The sequence below is a fragment of the Panthera onca genome, chromosome E3 (assembly GCF_046562875.1).
Source record: "Panthera onca isolate mPanOnc1 chromosome E3, mPanOnc1 haplotype 2, whole genome shotgun sequence".
Classification (NCBI taxonomy): domain Eukaryota; kingdom Metazoa; phylum Chordata; class Mammalia; order Carnivora; family Felidae; genus Panthera; species Panthera onca.
This window is the reverse complement of record NC_138354.1, coordinates 31,620,603-31,643,716: the sequence shown is the minus strand read 5'-3', so window position 1 is coordinate 31,643,716 and position 23,114 is coordinate 31,620,603. Positions and strand designations below refer to the sequence as shown.

General features: G+C 50.2%; 1 protein-coding gene across 4 annotated transcripts in view; it reads left to right on the top strand.

The window, feature by feature from the left end:
* SNX29 (sorting nexin 29) overlaps positions 1 to 23,114 on the top strand; it is a 497,129-nt gene that overhangs the window by 359,021 nt on the left and 114,994 nt on the right. For 3 of the 4 annotated variants that reach the window (XM_060648525.3, XM_060648528.3, XM_060648526.3), the window contains one exon: positions 868 to 949. The exons of the other annotated variant lie outside the window; for it this stretch is intronic. In XM_060648525.3, the coding sequence (XP_060504508.2) occupies positions 868 to 949 (82 nt within the window). The remainder of the gene's footprint in view (positions 1 to 867; positions 950 to 23,114) is intronic. 4 annotated transcript variants of the gene reach the window in all.

The following is a 23,114-nucleotide window of genomic DNA, read 5'->3' as shown; positions in this document are numbered from 1 at the left end:
GAGACAGGGTTTCCGGCCTGCACGCCTGGCCTTCAGCCTGGTGGAAGATCTCTGGAGTGGGCCCATGTACCCAGCGACTCACAGCCAGGTGACAGCCGTCACGTGAGGCAGAGCTCACATACCCAAGGGGACCCTTGAAGGACCCCTTAAATATCCCATGAGGATTCCCTGAGATAATCCAGGGAAATCATGAAATCATACGTTGTAGGTGCTTAGGAAATGACTTGCCCTTGAATTTAAATCTTGGTTCATTGGAGCCACACACAGTGGTTTTGGAGAGTTGCAAGGCGGGTATTTGCACCTGGCTTCCTGGTATCCCAGCCTGCCATTTTCTCTTTCCCCTCCCCCCACCCCAAAGAGCCGTTACCTGCATTGCCATGGATGTCGGTCTCCTGAGCCCCTGGGTGGAGTCTGATCTTAAAACGGGGGCCAGGGTATAGAGGGGCACAGCGAGGAGACGGTGTGACCCCTCTGGGTGCCCCAGGTACCCTGCAGTCATCAGGTCACGTGACCCTCCACACCCCCGTGGGGGCCTCCAATTATTATCCCTCTTTTCAGAGGAAGAAACTCAGGTTTAGAGAAAGTAGGAGTCACGCTGACTCAGTTGTAAAGCTAAAGTCCATTTCTTATTCCAAAGTACACACTGTGTGTCTGAATAAAAAAATACACATAGACTTAAACTAAGTCCCTGAAGAATGATCCTGGGGGCTGGGCAAACATGCCTACCCAGGCCCTTCGTGTTACTTGTAGACATGATCGATGTTGTCCTAAATTCTGGTGTGTGATGCCTCTTAGGGGAGAAGTCTGTTTTCCTCCGATCCTCATTGTAAATTGAAATGACTAATTTTGATCTTTGGTTTCGGTCAGATCAAACCGGGCGCTGATCAACGTCTGGATCCCATCAGTGTTTCTGCGGGGCAAAGCGGCGAATGCCTTCCACGTGTATCAGGTGAGCGTCTGGTTTTCGGCCAGATGTCACTGCTGGGGTGGAACCAACAGCCTTTTGTTGCACTGTGGTGCCTCTGCCTCTCGGCCACGGCCACGGCCTCCCGATGCCAGCCTCCCAGTTGCCGGGCCTCCCCGAGGAAGGGGTCCTTCCTTCATGTAGACAGGAGGGGCCGGGGTGGAGCTTCTTCGTGTCGGTCAGGCCCGTTGGTGCAGACGCTGCAGATGTGAGCTTGGACAGCGGGAGCCAAAATGGGATTTGTCGGCTTGTGTTGCAGCCAGAGAGTCTGAGTGTACGTGCGGCCCCAGGCATGGCCGGGCCCGTGGCCGGAAACCTGCTGCCATCCGCTCTGTCCTTTGCTCAGGCGTCCTTCTCGGGCTGGTGCTCTCTGCGGGTTGATGGGTGGCTTTCAGCCTGTCTGGGTGTTTCAGTGTCTCTCCTGGGCCTGTCTTGGACCAGGATCCCCTTCCTGATCCTCAGGGATGGGTGATGGACCCGTGGGATGGGCCAGGTTTGGATGTGACCCCTGCTGGTGCTGGGGTGTGTCTGATGGAGGGAGAGGAGTTCTTCTCTGAATGAAAAGCCGGGTACTCTTCTCAGCAGAAGGGGCAACAGTTACTCGACGTAACCCAGAGAGCAGATGTCTCCTCCTCCTCGGGGGAGAACTGGTCGGCTCCTGGCTGGGACTTGGGTGTTGGGGACTGAGGGGCCTGTGTGTGCTTTGGGGGTGGTTTATCCCCAACACGTGGGACTCCAGTTTTGCATCTTTCCTCTGATTTCCCGATGCCTCTTTCTGCCCTGCCTTCCTACCATCTTTTCCTCTATTGTCTTTTACTTTTCTTACCTTGGATCCTGATCTCCAGCCAGTGGTGTTCACCTGCCCTGGACTGCTCTGTTTTCACCACTGACTCTTAGCTGCTTTCTGCTTCCGTCTTCTTGTGTCATGACAACTTTCGTTATGTTTTTGTTCTTAAAATTTTTTTTAATGTTTATTTATTTTTGAGACAGAGAGGGACAGAGCATGAATGGGGGAGGGTCAGAGAGAGAGGGAGACACAGAACCTGAAACAGGCTCCAGGCTCTGAGCTGTCAGCAGAAAGCCCGACGCGGGGCTCAAACTCACGGACCGTGAGAGCATGACCTGAGCTGAAGTCAGACACCTAACTGAGCCACCCAGGTGCCCCACGTTTTTGTTCTTACTCCCCATCAGCTCTGTGAAAAGTCTTGAGTTTTGTTGCTTTTTTTTTTTTTTTCCTTAAGTGGGGAATTGACCACCAAAGAAGACATCTTCTCACCTATTAAGGTATTTTTCTCCAGAGGCTGGATGGTTAGGGGGAAAAAAAAAAAAAAGACACCGACCTTGAAGATAGGAGCCCTGGTTTCAGTTTTGTAACCTTAAGTGAATCTCCATTTCCTCACGAGTAAGACGGAAATACTACCACTCCTTACCTTGCAAAGCTCTTGTCAGCGTGAGGGGCGTGTGGCGGGTAGGACACACTCTGTATTCTCGTCTTGGACTTTCTGCTGTTCCCAGATGCTCGCCCTGTGTAGTCTTCGGTGGCAGGCGTGGTGGCAGGTGTGTGGTTTATAGGAACAGGCATCTGTATGGTACACGCATCTTGAAATCTCACAGACAGGTGAGCTAGGGTTTGGCAAGGAAGCTTGCACCAGAAAGCGACTGGAGTTTACTTGTTTGGCAACGGCACTTAGTAAGTAACTCGTCAGTAAGTGTTGGGGAATGAGTGCCCCGGATGCTCTCACCTTTGGCTTAAGAAGAGAGTTAGACGTGACAGATTTCCATACATCCCCTTGGTTCTCTTTCTCTTTCGATGCCACACCAACCAAAAACCGTCTTTGGTGAGTGTCCTTTGAGTTCTGCTTTGCGGCCATCAGAGAGCCGGGAGGTGTTGCCCAGGGGGTGAACAAAGTGAAGCAGACAGCTTTATCTTAGACCAAAATTGAAATGTGATATGGGGGGTGTGAGGTAGCACCTCTTGAATGCAGCTGTCTTTCTCCTCTTAGCTAACAGTGCTTCTGGTCAATATCTCACAAGCGAAATCCACACAACATGTTTGGAGACATTCGAGAAAGCTTTTTACGGGGTTCTTACCGTAAACGATAAGGGAAAGAACAAGAGTCACTGAAAATGCTGGTACCATTGGACATTATTTTTCTTAGTTTAAAAAATGCCGTCTGTATATTTCCCCAAAAGATTTGAGGTAATTTCTAGAGGAACACCTGTAAAAGAATGATAACATAGAAGTAAAAAATGAAATGTCAGGGTCTGGGAAAACGTAAACTGGTAATACTGCCATTAAGGAAATCACGGAAATCTGTCATGAGATCCTACACCAGTGTTCTCGTTGCTTTGTGTATTTCCTCTGGGCTTCCTGGCAGCCAGGGTGAAAATGGAAATCTGCCTATTTTGGATACTACCATTGCTAATGAGAACAAAATACATGAGCTCCTCAAAGGGAGCTCTAAAAGAAATTTCCACACAGAGCTGTAGATTAAGCAATACTGAGGGATGTAGTAGACAATCCCCAGTTACATGCCTGTGACAAGTCCCTGTCAGGTTCCATCACATCTCCCTCAAAGGAAGACAAGGGTGTAACCTCCAAACAGATATCAGTTCATTCGAAGAGCCAAGATCAAGGGATCATCATGTGTAGTTTTCTCAGTAGATCTGGGCTTTCCAATATGACAGCCACTAGCCACACACAGCCATTTACATTTAAATGAACTAAAATATAGTAAACTTAGAAATTCAGTTCAAGTCCACTAGCCCCATTTCAAGTGCTTAACAGCCATATGCTGCCAGTGGAGACTTTATGGGGCAGCACAGTTACAGAAAGTTTCCATCATTGCAGAGAGTCCTCTTGGGCAGAACAGTGTCTCCAAGAGTGTCGGAAAGCAGGATAATTTTATGTGTGCTTAACCAGGTTCTAGAAAGACAGAGGCTGGGCATTAACAAATCCTGCTGGGAGAAAGCCACTCCGTTTTCAGCTCTTTCACGGTTTGGGATTACCAGGGGGAGAAAGTCTTCAAGTGTTGACCTTGTGCCGTCCACACCCTTGAATCTTTCTGTTCGGCGGCGACAGGAAGGAGCAGACTTGAACTTGATCTTACTTGTTGTCTTGTTTTAATTGTGTTTAGTTTTTACATTTCCCTTCTAGTTAAGGCACAGAATCCTGTTTTCCACTTACCACAGTGATGCATTTTCCTTTTTTTTAAGTTTTTTTTTTTTTTTGACAGGGGGGTGCATGGGGGAAGAGCAGAGGTCAGGTGGTGGGTGGGGGGAGAGAATCCCAAGCAGCCTGCCTGTCGTCAGCCCAGAGCCTGATGCGGGGCTCGAACCTACAAACCGTGAGATCGTGACCTGAGCAGAAATCCAGTCGGACGCTTACTGACTGAGCTACCCACGCACCCTGCATTTTCCTTCTAAAATAAATTTAAGAAGAAAGAAAGAGAGTCTGCTTGAAGAACAATGCTAAATAAACGATAATGCAAGCAGCCAGAGTTTGGGACAGTGTTATGTATTTGGGAAACACCGCGCTGAGGGAACAGACCGCTTACAATAAAATGGTAATGGGTAGAATACTAACAAGAAGCCGTAGCGGCCGCTGCCTCTCGCTGGTGTGTGTGCATTATGTCAAATAGCTCTTTGAGTCCTCAAAGGCACCCTGTGAATAAACTCTTCTTCTCCCCATTTTATAGATGAGAAAACAAAGGCACGGAGAAGCATGGCATTCAGTAACATTTTTGGAGCCCAAATAGCGTTTTCTCACAAGGTGCCGGTTTCCAGAGGTTCTGAGACTGAGGGTGAAGCTCTTTAAAAACCCAAGAGGCAATTGGGACAGTTGCCTTCAATCTGAAGGGAGGGGCCCGGCCTGCCTGGGTGGCCGCCCGCGTTTCTGAGAAGGTGGGCCGCTGCAGCCCAGCAGGGAGTTTTCTCTAGAACTGCGGGGGCCACCGCAGGGCCCAGACATGTTACCCATCGAGCCCCCCGCATCCACAGGCCGGGCTGAGGCGGTCTTGCTTAGGGAAGTTGTCCGAGCAGGTCTTCGCGTTGGCTGCTCTGGCCGTGGGCGGGTTTCAGGGAAGCTCCTTCAGAGCTTCTTGTTTGGGCAGCGTCAGGGCCTGGAGAGCCTGCCTAGAGCCTGGGCAAGGTAGTCCTAAATGCCAGACGCGCTGAGATAGCCCACTGATGCACGTGGTACCAATGGCTTTCACCGTTGGTATGGCGGGAAGAGGTCTGGAATTCTCTTTTGCGCACGGAGTTCTGGCAGGCGGGCCATCCCCGGACGGGGGTGAATGCAAGGTCTTAAAAAGCGGCTTGCGCCTTTGAGCGCCAGGATTTCCACGCTCCGTCCCTGAGTCCGAAACGGGGGCTGAGGGGTGCTCTGGCACTAGCAGGAAATGGCAGCGTTTGAGCAATCCTCAGGACAGAGGTAAAATTGGTGTCCAGAACCTTCCCAGTGGAAGGTTTGTGTCCGTGAACGTCTCTTACACTTCTGGCCGCTGCTGATGCTGGGTTGCTAACAGACACCAGCCAGAGACACGGTGATTGAACAGCAACACGTGAACCGGGAGCAACTGTTTATTTTGTTATATTTTCAATTTTGTTTAACGTTCGTTTCTTTTTGAGGCAGAGAGAGACAGAGCATGAAAGGGGGAGGGTCAGAGAGAGGGAGACACAGAATCCGAAACAGGCTCCAGGCTCCGAGCCGTCAGCACAGAGCCCGACGCGGGGCTCGAACTCACGAACCGCGAGATCGTGACCTGAGCCGAAGTCGGACGCTCAACGGACTGAGCCCCCCAGGCGCCCCATGGGAGAAACTGTTTAATAACTGGCTTTCTTAGCTTCTCTCTCCTTCTTCTCTCTGTGTTTACGCACCATTGCACTTGTGGGCTCGGTTTTCTGTCACTTCCATATCATTTGTTGTTAGTGAGTTAGCACCTGGTTTGTACCTTAGCAGTTGCTTGATCTTCTTCTCCAAGTACCCCCACTTCCGAAGAAGATTGAGGTCCGCCGTCTTTAAATTCTGCTGTAGTGTTTATGAAGGCATGGGAGACCTTCAAACAACCCGCCTATTTTGTTCTTAAGCAACTATTACAGGCACTAAACTGCAATGAAATAATCCATCCATGTGCTTACGTTCAGAACCCTTAAGTCTTTGCCTTTGAAAAGTACTGTTGGTGTAAGTACAGCCGAAACCCGTCCTCCGTGTGGGATTAATTTCAGACTTTGAATTCAGCCACCAGAAACACTGCCTACTGTAAAATACTCCATTTGCACAGCACAGCTAATTAGGTCTCCTTTGTATATATATATATATAAAAAAAAAATCATTGCTTTGTTTCAGCCAAGCTCTTCCCTTCTGGATGGAAGAGGTCCCCTTTTCTAGAAGCCACAGCATGTGGTGTTGGTTAAAGGTGCCCCAGGAAGGCCCAGTGAGTATTTGTGGTCCCACCCGGAAGGACCCCGTGTCACCTGGGCAGTCCTTTTGCAGGTTTATTCCATCGGGGCGTGTTTTTGTATGTGAGGCCGGGAATCCATTCTTTCCCCTGTTAATAATACATCACAGGGTCCAGGTGGGCTGCACGGGGTGTGGAGGAGGGTGACGCGTTTGTACTCGAGGCTGCAGGCTTCTCAGCCATTCCCTTTCATCCCCTTTCCTAAGAGGCTTACCCCGCGGGCCCTCCAGTTCTCTTCCCTGCGGCTCTGTCTCGAGGCTCGCTCTGCCGCTCTGCAGAGAGGGAGGAATTCGTTAAGTGGAGACAGATGAGACAGACGCAGGACCCACAGCTGCTGTAACGTGGGCTCTGAGAAGCCCCTGCCCAGTTTCGTATTTGGGGGGAAACGGACCGGCTCTGAGGCAGAAGTGAATCTCTCTCGTCCGCGTCTGCTCCCTCCTGCCACCCCTGTTGTGCCCGAGGCAGGCCCTGGGATTGCTCAGTGTCGTTCAGGCCCTGTCGGCCTTTGTGCTGCACGGTGGGCAGCGTCCTGGGATGGTTGGCCTTGGTGCTTGCGGTCCCACCCCTTGAGAACGAACCGTCCCACCAAGTGCAGCACCTGAGCGCCTCTACGGTTCACGGCACGTCAGCCTCCCGCTGTTCTGGGATGCTCAGGGCTTCGAGAGAGCCTGATACCGGCAAAAAGAAAAAGCACGTCCCTTTGGACGTACAGGTCACTGTTACTCTCTGTTACTGCTTGTGTCTTCCCAAGCAGGAGGAACTACTTTTTCCCTTCACAGTATAAATCCTGTATCCATCCGAAAGCTGTTTATCGAGTGTCTCCTGTATGCCCGGCTTGTGCTAAATTCAGCAGAGCCAGCGGTGATCGAAACCTCCTGCCCTCCCCGACCTGACCGTCTGTGGGGGAGACACATGCTGTGGAGTAAACGTACCTCTCGTCATAAGGGCTGGGGAGAGAGGCATGGGTGGGAGGGACGGAAGGCCACTCACCTCGCACAGCGACAAGTACCGTGTTGGGTGCGGTGTCTGACACGCCGCTGTGAGATGACTACCATTAGCGCTCCGGTAACTGCTTGACCGTGATAAGCTACTATACCTGGAAGCAGACATAAAAAGAACATTCAGTTGAACGTCTCTGGGCACGTTCATACATCGAAAAAAGGCTTTATTTAGCATCTACTTGATCAGGGGCTCCGCATCGGCTACTCGTGGAGCAACAAAGAGCCAGATACCTTCGTCCTCCGTTTCTGGGGCTGCTGAGGAGGTGGGACCGCCATTCAAGCAGCTGAAATGGAAGACGCTGTCCGTGCAAAACTCTGTGAGGCTTTGCCCAGGGGTGAGCTCTTCCAGCCGGGGCGCCAGTGCTTAACAAATACCTAATATCTAATATCCAAATACCTGATATCAACAAATACCAAATCACATGGGATTGCATAGAGGCCTGAAATATTGAATGCCCAGGCCCCAGTACCTGAGAGTTTGGCCAGCTGGGACGTGCCCACATGGTGCTGGCTTTAGTCTTGGTGTGGACCGAAATTCCTTGTTGCATTGGACCAGTGACATTATTCGTCAGCGTCTCCAAGGTGCCTGTTCGTGATTCCTTCTCTGCCCTTCCTGGAGAGGTTTTCCTGAGATGGTTCCCTGATACAGCTTCTTTGTCAGGAGCTGTGAGCGGGGCTAACGTGCAAACCCAAACGCACGTGTGTCCTCGGTCCCTGTCACTGCTCGAACTACAGCTGGGGGCTACTTTCCAGGTGGGTACCGCCCCCCACTCCGATGTTCCCATTTGCTGGACCCTGTGCTTGTTCCCTCGTGGGCATGTTTACATGGGGAGCTGTGACTTGGGCCGAGGGCACGAGTGGAGGCAGTCCCGGGTACTTGGATGGCAGGGTCCTCGGGATCCAGCCGTCACCTCGGCAGAACCCAGCCTGATCCTCTGACCTGACCCCCCCCCCCCCCCCCCCGTTTGCAACCAGGCCGGGGCTCCTCAAATCGGGACAGTGTGGGAAACGAGCTGACCACCCCTCTTCTGACCAGGATACTAATTCCCGAGGTAACACCTGCCTTCTCCTGGTCGTAGGAGAGCGACACCCAGCTCCAGGGCTTTGCCACCTGGGGCACATTAAATCGAACGCAATGCAAGGAAGTGTTGAAAGCAAAGAACTTGTGTCACTTGTCACAGGTAAGGAGACAGGGAGACGGGTCTCAACACACCGTCTCTCCTTGGGGTTAGTGCTGGAAGCTTTTATTAAACGCATCACAAGGCGAGGGCAGGGAGTTGGGTACATAAGCAATAGGTACGTTTTCTGTTACTTAGACGCTTAGGTTCACCTGCACCTGTCATGCTTCTGTCATGCCCGTCAGCCTGCTAGTGTGCACATCGTATGTTCGACCCAGTGGTGGAAACCCCCGCCCGTAGGAGGAGAGCTGAGACTATAACGAGCTACAGGTAACTGGGGCAACGTGGGGGCTTCTGCGCAGGCCCTGAGCTCCCTTCCGGCTCAGACGGTCTCACGCAGGGGGTTTTCAGTGGAACACTTGGCCATATGTGTCCTTGGTAGGAGCTGCAGCTTCTGTAAAACAGACACATTCTTTTTCTGCCTTCGTCTCTGTCCCCTCCTCCCTCCTGCTGGTAGCTTTCAGTCCTCCCAGTCACTCTGCACTGAGTCCTGACTAACAGAACTTAACAAAGGGGATTCATTGGCTTGCCTCATGGAAAAGACCCGAAGGCAGACCCAGCTTGAATCTCAGGGACTCCGTGTCCTGAGGGCTGGTCTCCCATCTTTTGAGAACGTAACTTTTCCCTTGCGTTGGCTTTGTTCCCAGCCGGGCCGCAGTGGCACGAGTGTCAGTGGGCACCTACAGGCTGACCTCCCCTCGGCTCAGCTGACCCCAGTGGAAAAGGCCCCTGTTCCTTTCAAGGCTGGCAGCAGTCCCGGACCTGGTTCTGACTCTCGGTGGCATGGGCCATACCCCTGTCTGCTCATTGCCTTGTCCAGGCGGACGGCATGCTTTTGGGTTATATACCTACTCCTGACACTTAGGGCAGTGGAATAAGGGTGTTCCCCAAAGGAAAATGAGGATGCTCTGACCGGCAGTGGGGGGACTTGGGCTGTGCGTCACCTGGGCTTCCTCAGGAGCTAGCTTGCTAGAAGGCATCTTCACACCAGGGTTTCTCTGCTGCAGCACAATTGACATTTTGGATTGGATAATTCTTTGTGTGGGGGGGAGGAGGAGGTCTCACCTGTGCGTGAAAGGATGTTGAGAAGCATCCGTGGCCACTACCCACTCACCACCCACGCCATCTCTCCAGTTGTGACAACCCACAGTGTCTCCACACTTTGCCAAATGTCCCCTGGGGGCATAATTTCTCTAGGCTGACAGGTACCACTCCACACGGATCCCCTGAATGCTGTTACGGTGTTATTGTGTTGAACATAAATGGGATCCTGTGATACATGCCTTCTTTCTCAGTACTCAGACCTCTCTCTTCCTTAGTCTTGTTAAACTTCGCCACATTATTTCCCAGTATGAGGGAGCCTTTACTTAATGGTGTGATGACGGACATTTAGACTGTTTTCATTTCCTGGCCATTGAAGACAAACCTCCCAGACTGTTCTCGTACAGACCTCTCTGTCCATATCGTAGGCAGGTCTTTAGGATAAATGACTAGAAGTGGATTTGCCAAGGTGCAGGATGTATACCTTTTTTTATTTTAAATAGGCGTAGCTAAATTGCTTTCCCAAAGGCTGAACCAATTTTCAGTCCTTCCATTGCCATAAAGGAATATTTTGTCCCCATGTCCTTGCCGTCACTGGGTATTATCAGTCTTTTAAATATGACCATTCTGATAGGGGGAACAATGACATTCCATCGATGTCTGGATTTGCATTTTCCTTATTGCTAGGGAGGGTGAGCATACGTCTGTACTTTAATCTGCCATTTGTGTTTTGCGCGTGTGTGTGAATTGCCTGCTGGTGTCCTTCCCTATTGTCGTATGGTACTGTTCATCCCTCTCTTACCCATTTGTAAGAGTGCTCTGCATAGTAATCCTTTGTACTATACGTTTCAGGCTTTTGCTTGTCTTTTAGCTTTATTATGAGGATTATCGAGCGTTCTTCTATTTCCTGGTCTTCACATCTTGGGAAACCAGGAATTTCTTGGTTGACCTACCGAAGCATACTGCGCCTTACTTATTCTATGTGTGGTTTCACCAGCCCTGAGGTATTGTGGATGCTCTTTCCATTTTAGAGGTGGACAAAGACGTGTTCACAATGGTAAGGAAATAACTTGTCCGAGGTCTCAGCACAAAAGCATCAGAGCCAGATTCACTGTTGGTCTCCCCACCCCAAGTCTTGGGTTTTCACCTGGACTCCCAGCTGCCTCCCAGAGGACAGAATAGAGACCAGAGAGGGGAAGTTGGAGAGAAACAGGTTTGGGCTCATCTACTGATGTCTCCAACTGTGTGTTCATCTCTCTGTCTGTCCAGCCATCCTGCAGTGGGCTGGGTGCTGGGATATTGTGAAAGATAGAGACAGAGCCTTGGCCATTGACGACTGGATATAAGATTGAATGTGGAGAGCTGTTTAATGGCAGCGTGGGCTTATCAACTACTGATCTCGACACACACCCCCACCACATTTGACCCTGTGCTGTGCGGGAGAGACCAGATGACCACTGAGGCCCCTTTCCAAGTTTATCAGTTTGTGAAAACTTGACTGTCTGATCTTTCTGGTCTGCATGGGTAAAAAAGAAGTTTTTTTCTGATTTTGACTTCACAGCCTGAAAAGTAGACACACAGGTGCTCATCCATCTTGAGACTGACCCAAGCGTGAGAAGCAGCCAACATGCCGACTGCCCCCAGCCTTGGGCTGCTTGGAGGAAGCACCTTCTGGGCTCCTCACAGCCAGCAGAGTTAGGACTGTAGACCGGGACTTGGCCAGAGAGCCGGGTGCTGCAGAGCAGGGGTGTGCCAGAGCCCCGTCCCATGCCGTGGTGGCTCAGCAGAAGCCAGAAGCCCAGCTTCTCTCCATGGTTCTCACGTGGTCATCACGGCCTTGGCTGCCATGTTTATACTTGAAGTCTAGACCCAAGGCTTGTAGCTCTCCACCCTGTGCAGGTTGTAACCTGTAGCTTCGTGTGGCCCTGCTCTCCTGAATCCCTGCTGGTCCTCTGGCAGGGGGTCAGCCCCACAAAGCCACCGCTGTGTGTCATTTTTACTCACACCTGTATCTCCAGTGCCTAGAATCGGGGAGCAGGCTCAGTACATGTTGGATGGGTGGATGGATCAACAAACCATGTTGACTCTGATTCTCCAGTATATTCTGATAGGCCCCTGTCTTCAGAGTTCTCACTTTGGATTTGTTATCAAACTCTTCCCCAAACTCCTTGGTCCTCTTGGATCATTTCTCTTGTCATTCACTCTCAGCCTTGCCTCACTTTCCTCACTGATTAAAACAACTCTCCGCATTGTTTATTACTAGCCCCGTCCTGGTTCAGGAAGTTTTACCCCCAGGTAGTAAGCTGTTTTATGGTGTAGTCATGGTTTTAGTTTCTCTAGAGTTCAGTGGTCAGGACGGTCTGTACTGCTGACTGTAATCCGCAGACTTTCCCAGAATCACCTGTGCACACTCGGGGCTCCAGTCCCAGCACCTGCCCCCACATTTTAGGTACTGGGACTAAGAGTTCAGGATTGGCAGGCAAGGCCTTATCAAGGTCCAACAGTAAGGATTCATTGAACTCCTATGAATCAGGCACTGTGCTAGGTCCTGGGGATACATCAGTGAACATTGTACAAGGTACCCCCACACTGGAGTTTATAATCCCACCAGAAAAGAGCATTAAACATACCAATGTACGCATAACATACAGATAAATCTATAGTTACAAACTGTTGCTATGAACAAATACTGCACAGGGTTCCAGAGATTGTAAGAAAGGCCCAGTTACACCGGGATTAAGAATGGAATTTTTGAGAACATCTGCTCATTCCTGCACAACAATTTGGAGTTAAGTCAACAGAAGAGGAACAGCCCAGGCAGAGAGGATTTCCTTGAAGTAGGAAAGAGCTTGGGGCATTAGAGGAGTTGGAAGGTTGCTGCATCTGAGGTGGAGTGACAGAGGGGCGAAGACAGAAGCTCAGGGTGCTTCAGCCAGCTGGATCTTCCAAGGCTTTGTAGTGAAGCCTGCCTGACTGCCTGCCTATGCATCCACTGAGCCAGCCATCCCTCCACCCAGGCAGCCAGCCAGCTGTCCAGGCATCTACCCGTTCATCCACACGTCCGCCCATCCACTTACCCATCCACCTGCCGACCGGATCACCATTGCAGGAGCTGGTGAAAGGAGATGGCAGCTAAGACGTGCAAAATGGCCATGGACAGCAGAGCAGATGCTGTGTCTTGAGGTGTGAGTTCATCAGGGTTTCGGGTACCTGGGACAGCTAGCAGTTCACATGTAGACTCTAGCCTCAGTCCAAGCTTCAATCCCCGATCTGCCTCTTGGTTCCTAGTTGGATGACCTTTTATGTCAGCATCTTTATCGTTCTGCCGAAGCCACAACGTTCTCACCTTCAGAATGGGGGATGCTGCGTCCTTCATAAGATGCTTGAGAGCCCCCGATGAGTGTGTTTCTTTAGTGCCCTCGGCCCGGTGCTGAGCCTCCTTGGTGAATGGGAAGGGCCCAGAGGGTGCAGCCGCTTTGTTCAGCCAAACCAGTGTGCAGCTCAGGCACGCTCCTAACACGCACCTGTGACTTGAGATACACGTGTGTGGTGTGAGTCTTTACACGCGCAAGTAGGCCCTCCTAGACACACAGTGGTCCTCACCCTTAGAGATGTGTTCCTCTCCAGCGGGAACCCAGACCTGTATGACCCTCTCCTTCATTCCACATGGTTGAGCAGGTGGACATGCGGTCTGCTGGTCCCTGCTTTGCTGAGGCTAGAAGACCCGAACGACAGCCTGGAGCTGCCAGGCTGGGCGATGCCGTGCTACGTCTCCTCAGTGGGAACCGGGTAGCGGCCCTCTCCCCCACCCCCCATGCACGCCCTGAGGTCGAAGGGAGGCAGTACGCGGAAACAGTTGATGAGCAGCTAGGCAGCTGCCCAGATGTCCACTGTGATCATTTATGTTCACGTGATGCGTGTTTTCCCGAGACCTGGGGCGTGGAATAATAATTCCCGTATTTCTGTGTTTAAAAAAGTACCTCTGCGTTGGGGAGTACATGCCTTTCCTGGCCCGGGTGAGCCCTCTTCGGATCTGTAGGACTTGAGCCGTACCTGTGTCGGAGGGCTTTCACACCCCCTTGAGCCTCCGCCTGAATGGATGCACCCCCACACATCCGGGCCGCTGGTTTTTCCCCTGAGCTGGGCTTTTTCGGAAGCCTGGGGCTCATAATGAAGTAGGAAGGGTGGGGCTGTTGCTTAAGCTTTGGATCTTTTTCTACTCCTTGCAGATACAGAAAAGCGTTTTGAATCCAACCTTTAAAGGTTATCGCCTTGTGCCGCCGGCAGACTCATCCCGAGAGACTGTGAATTCCAGCTCCCCGCCAGACTTCCCAGCAAAGTGAAATTCCGTCAGACTGCTCTGGCTGTCTGCAGTCGGAAGAAGCAGCTCAAGTTGGCGGCCTTGTGGAGGCTGCGTGTCAGGGCCGGCGGAGAGGGGTGTGTGAGAAGTGTGTGGGGCGCTAACTGGGGTCTCAGGAAGGCTCATAACGGTCTTAGGACTGTGAGCGCAGCGTGATGGAGACGGGGGGAGGGGTATCTCCCCCCGGCGCTATGTGGCTGCTGGTCCACGGTGGCCCAGGGGGTGCCAGGCCAGTGTGGCGGCAGAGGGCCCCCAGAAGACTTACAGGGAAACCAGCCTCTGACACCTCAGTTGCCAGAATCACGGAAAAGAAGACGAGCTGTATTTTGCAGCATGTGATCGAGAGGAAGCTACGTGCTAGACTGCAGAAGTCAGTGAGTCGTGGGATCACGCCTGCCCCTCCCCTGCCCACTTTTACGTTAACCTCTGGGCGAGACACAACATAGGCGAAACACAGATCAGGCCGGTGCGGATAGTAAGCCCTGATATTTATTGACCCTTTCCCACACACAGTTCTGACCCTTGCCGCCACCCTGTGAGGGGAAGCGTTTTCACCTCTGTTCACAGATCGGAGAGGTGAAGCAAACTGCCTAGGGTGGCACAGCTGCTCGGTCTCAGGGGCACACTGCAAGCCTAGGTCGCGATCATCCTCCAGCCCTACGTTCTTTGAGAGAAGAAGGCTGCTGTGTTCTTATTGACGGGCTTTCCCCCAAAGTAAATGTGGAATAAAGATAATGACGAGGGTGCTGGTGATGTGATGGCGGTCGATGGTTGGTCCTGACGGGTCACGTGGACGGTGATGGTTGGTGAGGATAACGATGGTGATGATGGTTGACGAGGGGGATGGTTGGTGAGGAGGGTGGTTGGTAACATGGCAGCAGCCGCGTTTCCCGTGCACCCGACACTGTGCCAAGTTCTCTCCATGTTTTATCTCCTTAAACTCTCACAACACTCTGATGGGAACGTTCTAATTATAGCGGCAGGAACAAGAAGAGGCCCATGTTTTCCCTGAATACCCTATTTGTGTTAAGGAAAAGCTTATCAAGAAAGAATCCGGAATCTTTTCACAGCCGAGAGAAAATTTTCTACACACTACAGCTGGTTTTCAAGGAGTCCTCGTCGGGCCTAGCGGAGCCTGGGGAGCTGAGAGCCCTGGTTCGTCTCCAAATCTCCCTGGCTAGATTTTGGCCTGGACTTGCCGAAAGCACAAAGTAGGCCACTCTTCGTTTCCAGCCCCCTGGCCTTGAGGAATAGCGCTCAAACGCTTTGGACTTCCAGCTCTTCTCACCAGAAAGAGGTTGCGGCTGGCTTGGCTGCCGTCGGTCTGCTCTCCAGACGCCTTGGGCCTTAGAGCCCTCAGGATCAGGATGTTATTTACTTGCCTCTGTTATTGACCAGCTGTGTGTTTACCACACGTGTTCCTCGTCTGTAAAATGTAGCTGCCAACCGCCTCAGGTATGGGATTGGCATGAGAATTGAGATCTAGAGGAAAAGTGCCAGCCACCATTCTTGGCATATGGTAGATGCTTCATAGACCTGTGTTCCCATCTCGCCGTCACTCTGCACTGCTTATCTTCATGTGCTTGTTGTCTGTCACACTTGGTCCTTGCACACCCTCTTACTTTTCTGCTGTATCCTGGTGCGTAGGCTAGCGCCTGTGGGAAATGTCTCTCGAATGAATGGGTAGGCAAGCATATGGCCTGGGGAAACCAGTGTTTGCACCAGGAGTCAAGGCGTGGAGGTGAACGATGAAGCTAGTGAGGTGGGCTTGAGCCCTGTGTCTGGGCCGTTCGTATTTTTCGCTCTTGAGCGTGAGTCCCACAAAGTGAGGTTAATAGCTGTTTTCCTGAACGTCTGAGGACCGCGGGCAGCCTCCGCCATGCACGTATCCGAGTTAGAGCCTCACGGGTACGAGTTTTCAGAGATTGATGGACGTGCGCTCTTCAGATTCCAGAAGCTCATTTCTGTTTCCATTTCGCAGAGCCGTGGTTTCCTCCTGTCAACCTCTGTCAGAGGTAAAAGCGAGAGCCCTTCAGGATCTGAGTGTGGAATCCAGTTGGGGCGTGGCTGTCGCCCAAGGACTGAGTCCCTGGCCCGGAGGAGGCCTTGCTAGCACTTTCTATCCTCCACCTGTTAGAGGAGTTGTGTTTTCTGTTTTCATTTTCCTTTGTGCATTTACAAAGAAAATGAAGGAGATAATGGAATTGTGACTGGTTTTATCTCTTGAACGTGCTGTTCACATGAGGATGATAATGTTCTGTCTCAGGGCCTGTCCTCAGGCAAGTCGGATCTTGATATGCACCCTATTTCAAGAGCCAGACTCTTCTGGTATCAGTAAATTATTACTAATAACAACTAAGTATCTTTATTGGCAGTAAGAGGCAGGAATCACGTAAGAGCCTAGGGGGTTAATTTCATGTGACATATGTAGGGAGAGAAGAATTTTTATAGCAAGCAGAAACTGGGAAATTATTTATCTTGATTGTTGAAAACAGACCTTGTATCTCGGAGTGGGGTCCTATCGTTGGGCACACTAATAACTTGTATTCCCTTCCCGTCTGCTTCCCACCTCCTCTCCCTTCCTTTCTTCCTCTCCCGTTATGGGTCAGTCACTGTGCTAAGGGCTGAATTACAGTAATGAGAAAGCATAGACCATTTTCTTGTCATCATAGAGTCACAGCCTACTGGGGGGAAAGCATATCAACCACGTAAATAAGTGCAGAATAATGAGCACGACCTGTCTATCCACAGAAGAATGAGCACGTACACTGTGGCGTATTTACACGATAAAAGACTGGACAGCAAGAATGAAGATGTATCATTGCATGCAACAGTACAGACATTTCACAACCCGGTTGCATGAGAAGCCAGATACCAAAGAATGAAAAAATGTACATCAGGTGATTGCATTTATCTGAACACACATGCAGGCAAGACTACTCTGTGCTGTTGGTGGTGCAGTGGTTACCAGGAGAAACCAGCTTGGCACCTGTGCCATCATCAAGCTCCCTGACCACGGAGTCAGTCCTGAAGAGGACAGAAGACAACCCCGTTCTTGCATTCCATGTGGCTGTCGAGGCCAACAAGCCCCAGATCACGCAGGCTCTGAAGGAGCTCTGTGACACTGACCTGGCTGAGGTCGGCGCTCTGGTCAAGCCTGATGGCTTGAAGAAGAAGGGCCTTTGCTCCATTGTTTCTTGACTCTGATGCTTTGGACGTTGCCAACAAAATTGGGATCATCTATAAATAGTCCAGCTGGCTAATTCTAAATATAAACATTTTCAACATTAAATCCAAAGCAAAGCAGGACCTCTAGGGTCCTGGTGGTAAGGTGTGGCTAGTATGGGTCACTTAGGTTAAGTGGGGGGCTCAGGGTAAAAGTGGAAGGCCTAGGAGAAAGGAGCAAGCTGGAGCGCCCAAGGCATGCCTGGAGACCACGACCAAGCCAGGGTGTGTCATGTTCCAGAGAGGTTAAGCAGATGCAACCTGCTGATGGTCATTAGCTCAACAAATGTCATAAGTTACAGAGTCCCCCTGAGGACTCCAGCCCCTAGGTTATCACCCGTATATTTATTATTGAGTCAAGGGAACAGCAAATCGTTGTGGTTCTGAGATCTCAGGGCCCATGGAGGAAGAGAACAACCAGGATCCTTGGGTGCACAGGTAGTTCCCGGTGCAGTTTCACTGAGATGAAGTTCACTTTCTTCATTGATCACAATGGTTTTGTTTTTTTAAGGAATGGAAAATGGGAGGGGGTGTGCAGTGGAGAGACAGATATATGGCCTTGTTTGAATCTGAGGGAGGCCTGTTCTACTCAAGAACATGTACCCTGGAATGTACGAGAACCACATGGGGGTGAGGGCAGATACCACCTCTTCCCTTGGTCCATCTTCCTTTCTGAGTTCTTTTCATATTGTGAGCATCTTGCCGCTTAAAGCTGCCTGTTTGGGGTTCTGCCTTCTTCAGCCTTTGGGCACAGTAACGAATGACCGGTGACACAACTGCCTCTGTCTCAGCTGTGACACTCGGTGTGCTTTCTGCAAGGCCAGTTGGACCGTCCCATCCTGCAGCCAGCAGACCACACAGACCCACTGCTGCCAGCCTCATCAGGGCCAGGCTGGGGCACTGGCCAGAGACCTTTGTGTTTTGGTTTTGGTTTTGGTTTTTAAGTTGATTTGGGGGGGGGGGGCGGGGAGAGAGAATCCTAAGCAGGCTCTGTGCTGGCAAGAGTTGGATACTCAACTGACTGAGCCACCCAAGCACCCCCAGAGACCTTTGTTAATGGTTTATTTGAAGTTATTTTAAAGAATCTTTCAATACTTGAGCGTATCAGTCAGCTGAGGCTAACTTACTATGCTGTCACAGTAAACAGTCCCCAGATCTCAGCAGCTTATAATACCTAGTTTATTACTTGTCTGCATAGGGTTGCTGATTTATGATGCTTTCACTTAGCATTTTTTAACTTTATGACGGCAGGAAAGTGATAGGCCTTCAGTCATTCAGTAGAAACCATACTTTGCTTTTTGTGCTCGGGTCTTTCCTTGGGCTGGTGAGAGGTGGCAGGGGTCCTCTCTGGCGATGCGGGGTGGCGGCACTTGCCACAGCCCCTGGTCAGCCCCGCGATCATGAGGGTGAAGGACCAACACACCGAAAACCATCCTGTAGCCATATAACCGTTGTGTTTCTCACTTTGAGTACAGCGTTCAACAAATCACAGGACACGTTCAACCCTTAATTATAAAACTGATTTTGTGGTAGGTGGTTCTGCCCAACCAGCAGGCTGTTAGAACCGTTCTGAATACGTTTAACGTAGGCTGAGCTAAACTGTGATGTCCAGCAGGCGAGATGTATTAAATGCATTTTCCACCTACGATATTTTCAGCTGAGAATGGGTTGATTGGGACATACCGCTGTCGTAAGTTGGGGAGGATCCCTATTTCCCTTTTGTGCTGCATGACTGCCGGTCAGCTGTGGTTCTTCTCCACGTTGTCTCTGTGCCAGGACCTAAAACCAAGAAGCAGCCCTGAGCTGCGGCGTCCTTTCCTCATGGCAGAGGGAGATGAGAGGATAGAGGACCATGTTTGCTTCTGGAAGCTTGCGCTCACAAGTGGCAGGCATCACTTCCACAAGACCACCTGGTCAAGCCTGATGGTCAGGGATGGGAAGAGTAATCCTCTTACAGGAAAGGGCCCTGCAGAGAGGACAGCTGGACCGTCTGGTACAGGAGTAATATGATAGACCTCACGAAGTAAACGCTCCCTCCTTAGGGAGGAATCAGGAAAGGTAGGTAAATACTGTATAACCATCAAAGATGATGATGTAGATTCTTTTATATGGCAGCCTGAAAGGTTATTTTTCACAAAATAGGGGGAAATGGGTAACTAAATAGAACATAGAGTGCTATTAAAAAGAAATTTTAGGGGCGCCTGGGTGGTTCAGCCAGATAAGCATCTGACTTTGGTTAGGTCATGATCTCACAGTTTGTGGGTTCAAGGCCCACGTTGGGCTCTGTGCAGACAGCTCAGAGCCTGGAGCCTGCTTCCGATTCTGTGTCTCCCTCTCCCTCTGCCCCTCCCTTGCTCAAGTTCTGTCTGCAAAATGAATCATCGCTAAAAATTAAGAAATAATATTAAAAATGTGTGCATTAGCTTGGGAGCATAAAGTGGAAAGATCTAGACCTTTTGCAGGAAATTTACATGTCTGCAGAGTCCAGGCAGGAAGGGAACCAGGCCAGCTGCCTCTCATCACCAACTTATCATCGCCATGCAGGAATATGGGCCTTGTTTCTCCCCATCTTCCAGGATGTTTATTTGACACGGGAATCTAGGTTTAGATGTGAAAAACTCTAGTTTTGAAATGTTGGCAAGTCATTAAAATGTTTAACCTGCATGGGCTACCAGTTTTGCAGCCTCCGATAATGAACCGAAAATTATTTTCTCGGGGTGGAGGAGGCCACAGGGAAGAGAAGCTCAGAGTCCTTCTTGGTATCTCGCATCACCTCCACCAAGTGGAGGTCACTTGGTGACCTCCAGCATCAGGTTTCTCCGTGCTGGCTTCCGTTAACCCCCTGCGTGTCTTGCTGAAGGTGACTCTGAGTTTGGGGAGCCCCAGCAGCTGTCTTCAGGGGAGAAAGGCAAGCCGTTGTGCGGACCAGCTCCGAGAGTGCTTGCTGAAGGAACTCGGGTGACGTCCTGGGGCTCCTGCTTGGGAGCAGTTTGAAGCATGGCCCCCTGCAGTGGCTCCATTTACCAGGCACCTGTCACCTTCAACGAGATGGCACGGAGTGGGAAAGGGAGATAGGTTGGGTGTGGATGTGAGTGTGGGAGAAGGCTGGAGGTTCAGGCTGCTGAATATTCAGGGCTGGTTTTCATTTCTCTTCTTCCCCAACTGTAATTCCCTGCCTCACCACCCATCATGCAAATGTGATTCTTGTGCATTTTCTAATGTTACTCTCTCCCTAAACAAGTAATCAAAACAAGGCTTTGAGCTGTATGGGAGCCGCAAATAAGTTTAGTATAAAATGCGATTATTCGCCTCAAAAAAAATCAACAGAGACAATTTGGACATTTGAAAGGACTGAATTACCCTTCATCAGAACTCAGAATGGCAACCATTCCAAGGATTAAAATAAGCTAGGACTCAGCCCTAGTTGATAATAGCCAGTTGCTTAAAAAGAAAAAAAAAAAACTTTTAAAAAATGCTAAAAGTAGTACATGCTCGTTACAGAAAAATTGGAAAATAGTGAGAAGGAAAACAACTGACTCATGACTCCAATATGTAGTTACAATTACAACTAATGTCTCTTTTTCGTCTTTCCTCTGTGTGTTTTCTCTCTAGATCATCCCATGCGTGAGCTTATGTGTCCGGCTTTTTAATGTAACATAAATTTTTCCCACACTACCCTACACTCGACGTCAGAGTCCTGTTTCACAGCCATGTAATATTCCACCGCAGGGATGTCACACACTTTCTCAGATCCCTCCATGAAAAGGCAAACTCTGTCCTATAGAAAGTTCCCAGAGTTTATCGGGGTGAACATGGGTGTCCGGTGAGCAGTGCCAAACCGGAAGTGGTTGTCGGACCTGGGTTGAGTGGTTGAGCAGACGGGAGGCAGAGGCAAAGCAGGGAAATCTTTGGCTGCAGATTTGGTGGCTGCGTTATTTGGGGAGCGCTGGTTGGTCGCTAGAGATCGGTGGTTCTTCTTGACCTCTTGGCGTTTACGAGGACAGGTTCTGGCGTGGCTTTCCGTTTCCTTACACGGGCTCCTGACGCGCCACGGCCACCTCAGTGTCCTGGCCCCCTTGTTCTGTTAACTGAACAATTCCTCTTGTTCCACATTCAGGTTTTTTCCAATTTCTCCCTGTCCGTAAACAGTCACAGATTATCCTTCGGGCCTACTAGGGATTTTAGATTCTTTTTTTCTCAATAGGTCTGTAGTTGGAGGAGGGGCTTAGGACTTCTGGAGTAGCTCAGGTGGATACACATTCCAGTCCTGGCCCTACTGTTTTGTTCTGGGACCACAGGTGACTTTGGAAACTGCACAGCGGGGGCAGGATCACCAAGCAGCTTGCAGGGTCATTATGAAGTTGCGAATAATGACTGTGAGGTGCCCGACATCTAAGGGACACTTAGGTAACTTGATAGGTGATCAGCCACAAGGAACAGAAGACTTGATTGGCCATGACCTTCAGATCAGACACACTGGCTTCAGAATCCATTCATTCCTGAATTCATATCGCAGTTCTGCCCTGAGAGAGCTGTAACCTTGGGAAAGTTATAGAATCTCCCTGAGGCTCAGTTTATCTATTTGTAAAATGGGAATAGTGGCACAAAGCTCCCCGAGCGGTCATGAGGATTGAGGGACTGACAACATGATATAATGTGTACAATTGGCATAGTACTTGGACTATAGGTCATACTTGCTGCGTGGTGGCCATTGGTACTGTTCTCTAAGCCTTATTCTTACCAGTGGTGTCAGCGAACTCTACAGACTCTGGCGTGGGAGAATGAGGACAGACCCTTCACTCTTTGAAAGGGGTCGTGGAAGGTCACAGAAGCTTCCAGGAGGAAGTGATGCCTGAACCAGTCCTTTATCTGAGTTGGGACGAGCCAGGTGGGTGAGAGAGGCTCCCAGCCCCCAGATGAGAGCAAATGGGATGGCTGTGAGAAGGGGTCCTTAGGTGAATGGCCAGGACCCCCAAGCAAGTGTTAGATCTGTGCAGGCCCTGAGGGCATGACTCCAACAGACTGAGCTCAGGGTTCTGGAGGAAGAGGAGAGTATTCATATGGTTTTGTTTTCAGGGGCTGGAGCATTTCTTGGGTTCTCCCGTTGCTGTTATCAATCTGCAGTGTATGAATGATGCTCTCCAGCTCTGGGTTGTGATGAAAACACTCACCTTTGATGCAACACATTGAAAAGTGAAGTACTTCTTCCCCCTTAAAATACAATGGGATATTACTCAGCGATCAAAAAGAATGAAATCTTGCCATTTGCAACAATGTGGTTGGAACTAGAATGTATTATGCTAAGTGAAATAAGTCAGAGAAAGACAAATATCCTATGACTTCATTCTTATGTGGAATTTAAGATACAAAACAGATGAACATAAAGGAAGGGAAGCAAAAATAATATAAAAACAGGGAAGGAGGGGCTCCTGGTTGGCTCAGTCACTTAAGCGTCCGACTTCAGCTCAGGTCACCGACTTCACTCAGTTCATGAGTTGGAGCCCCGCTTTGGGCTTGTGCTGACATCTCAGAGCCTGGAGCCTGCTTCGGATTCTCTGTCTCCCCCTCTCTGTCCCTACCCCACTTGCACACTGTCTCTCTGTCTCCTTCAAAAATGAATAAAGATTAAAAAAAATTAAAAACAGGGAGGGAGAAAAACCCTAACAGACTCTTAGAGACGGAGAACAAACTGAGGGTTGTTGGAGAGATATTGGATGGTGGGATGGACTGAATGCGTGAAGGGCATTTAGGAGGACACTTGTTGGGATGAGCCCTCGGTGTTATATGTAAGTAATGAATCAGTAAGTTCTATTCCTGAAGTCATTATTACCCTACGTGTTAACTAACTTGGATGTAGATTAAAAAAAATAATACTAGGGGCACCTG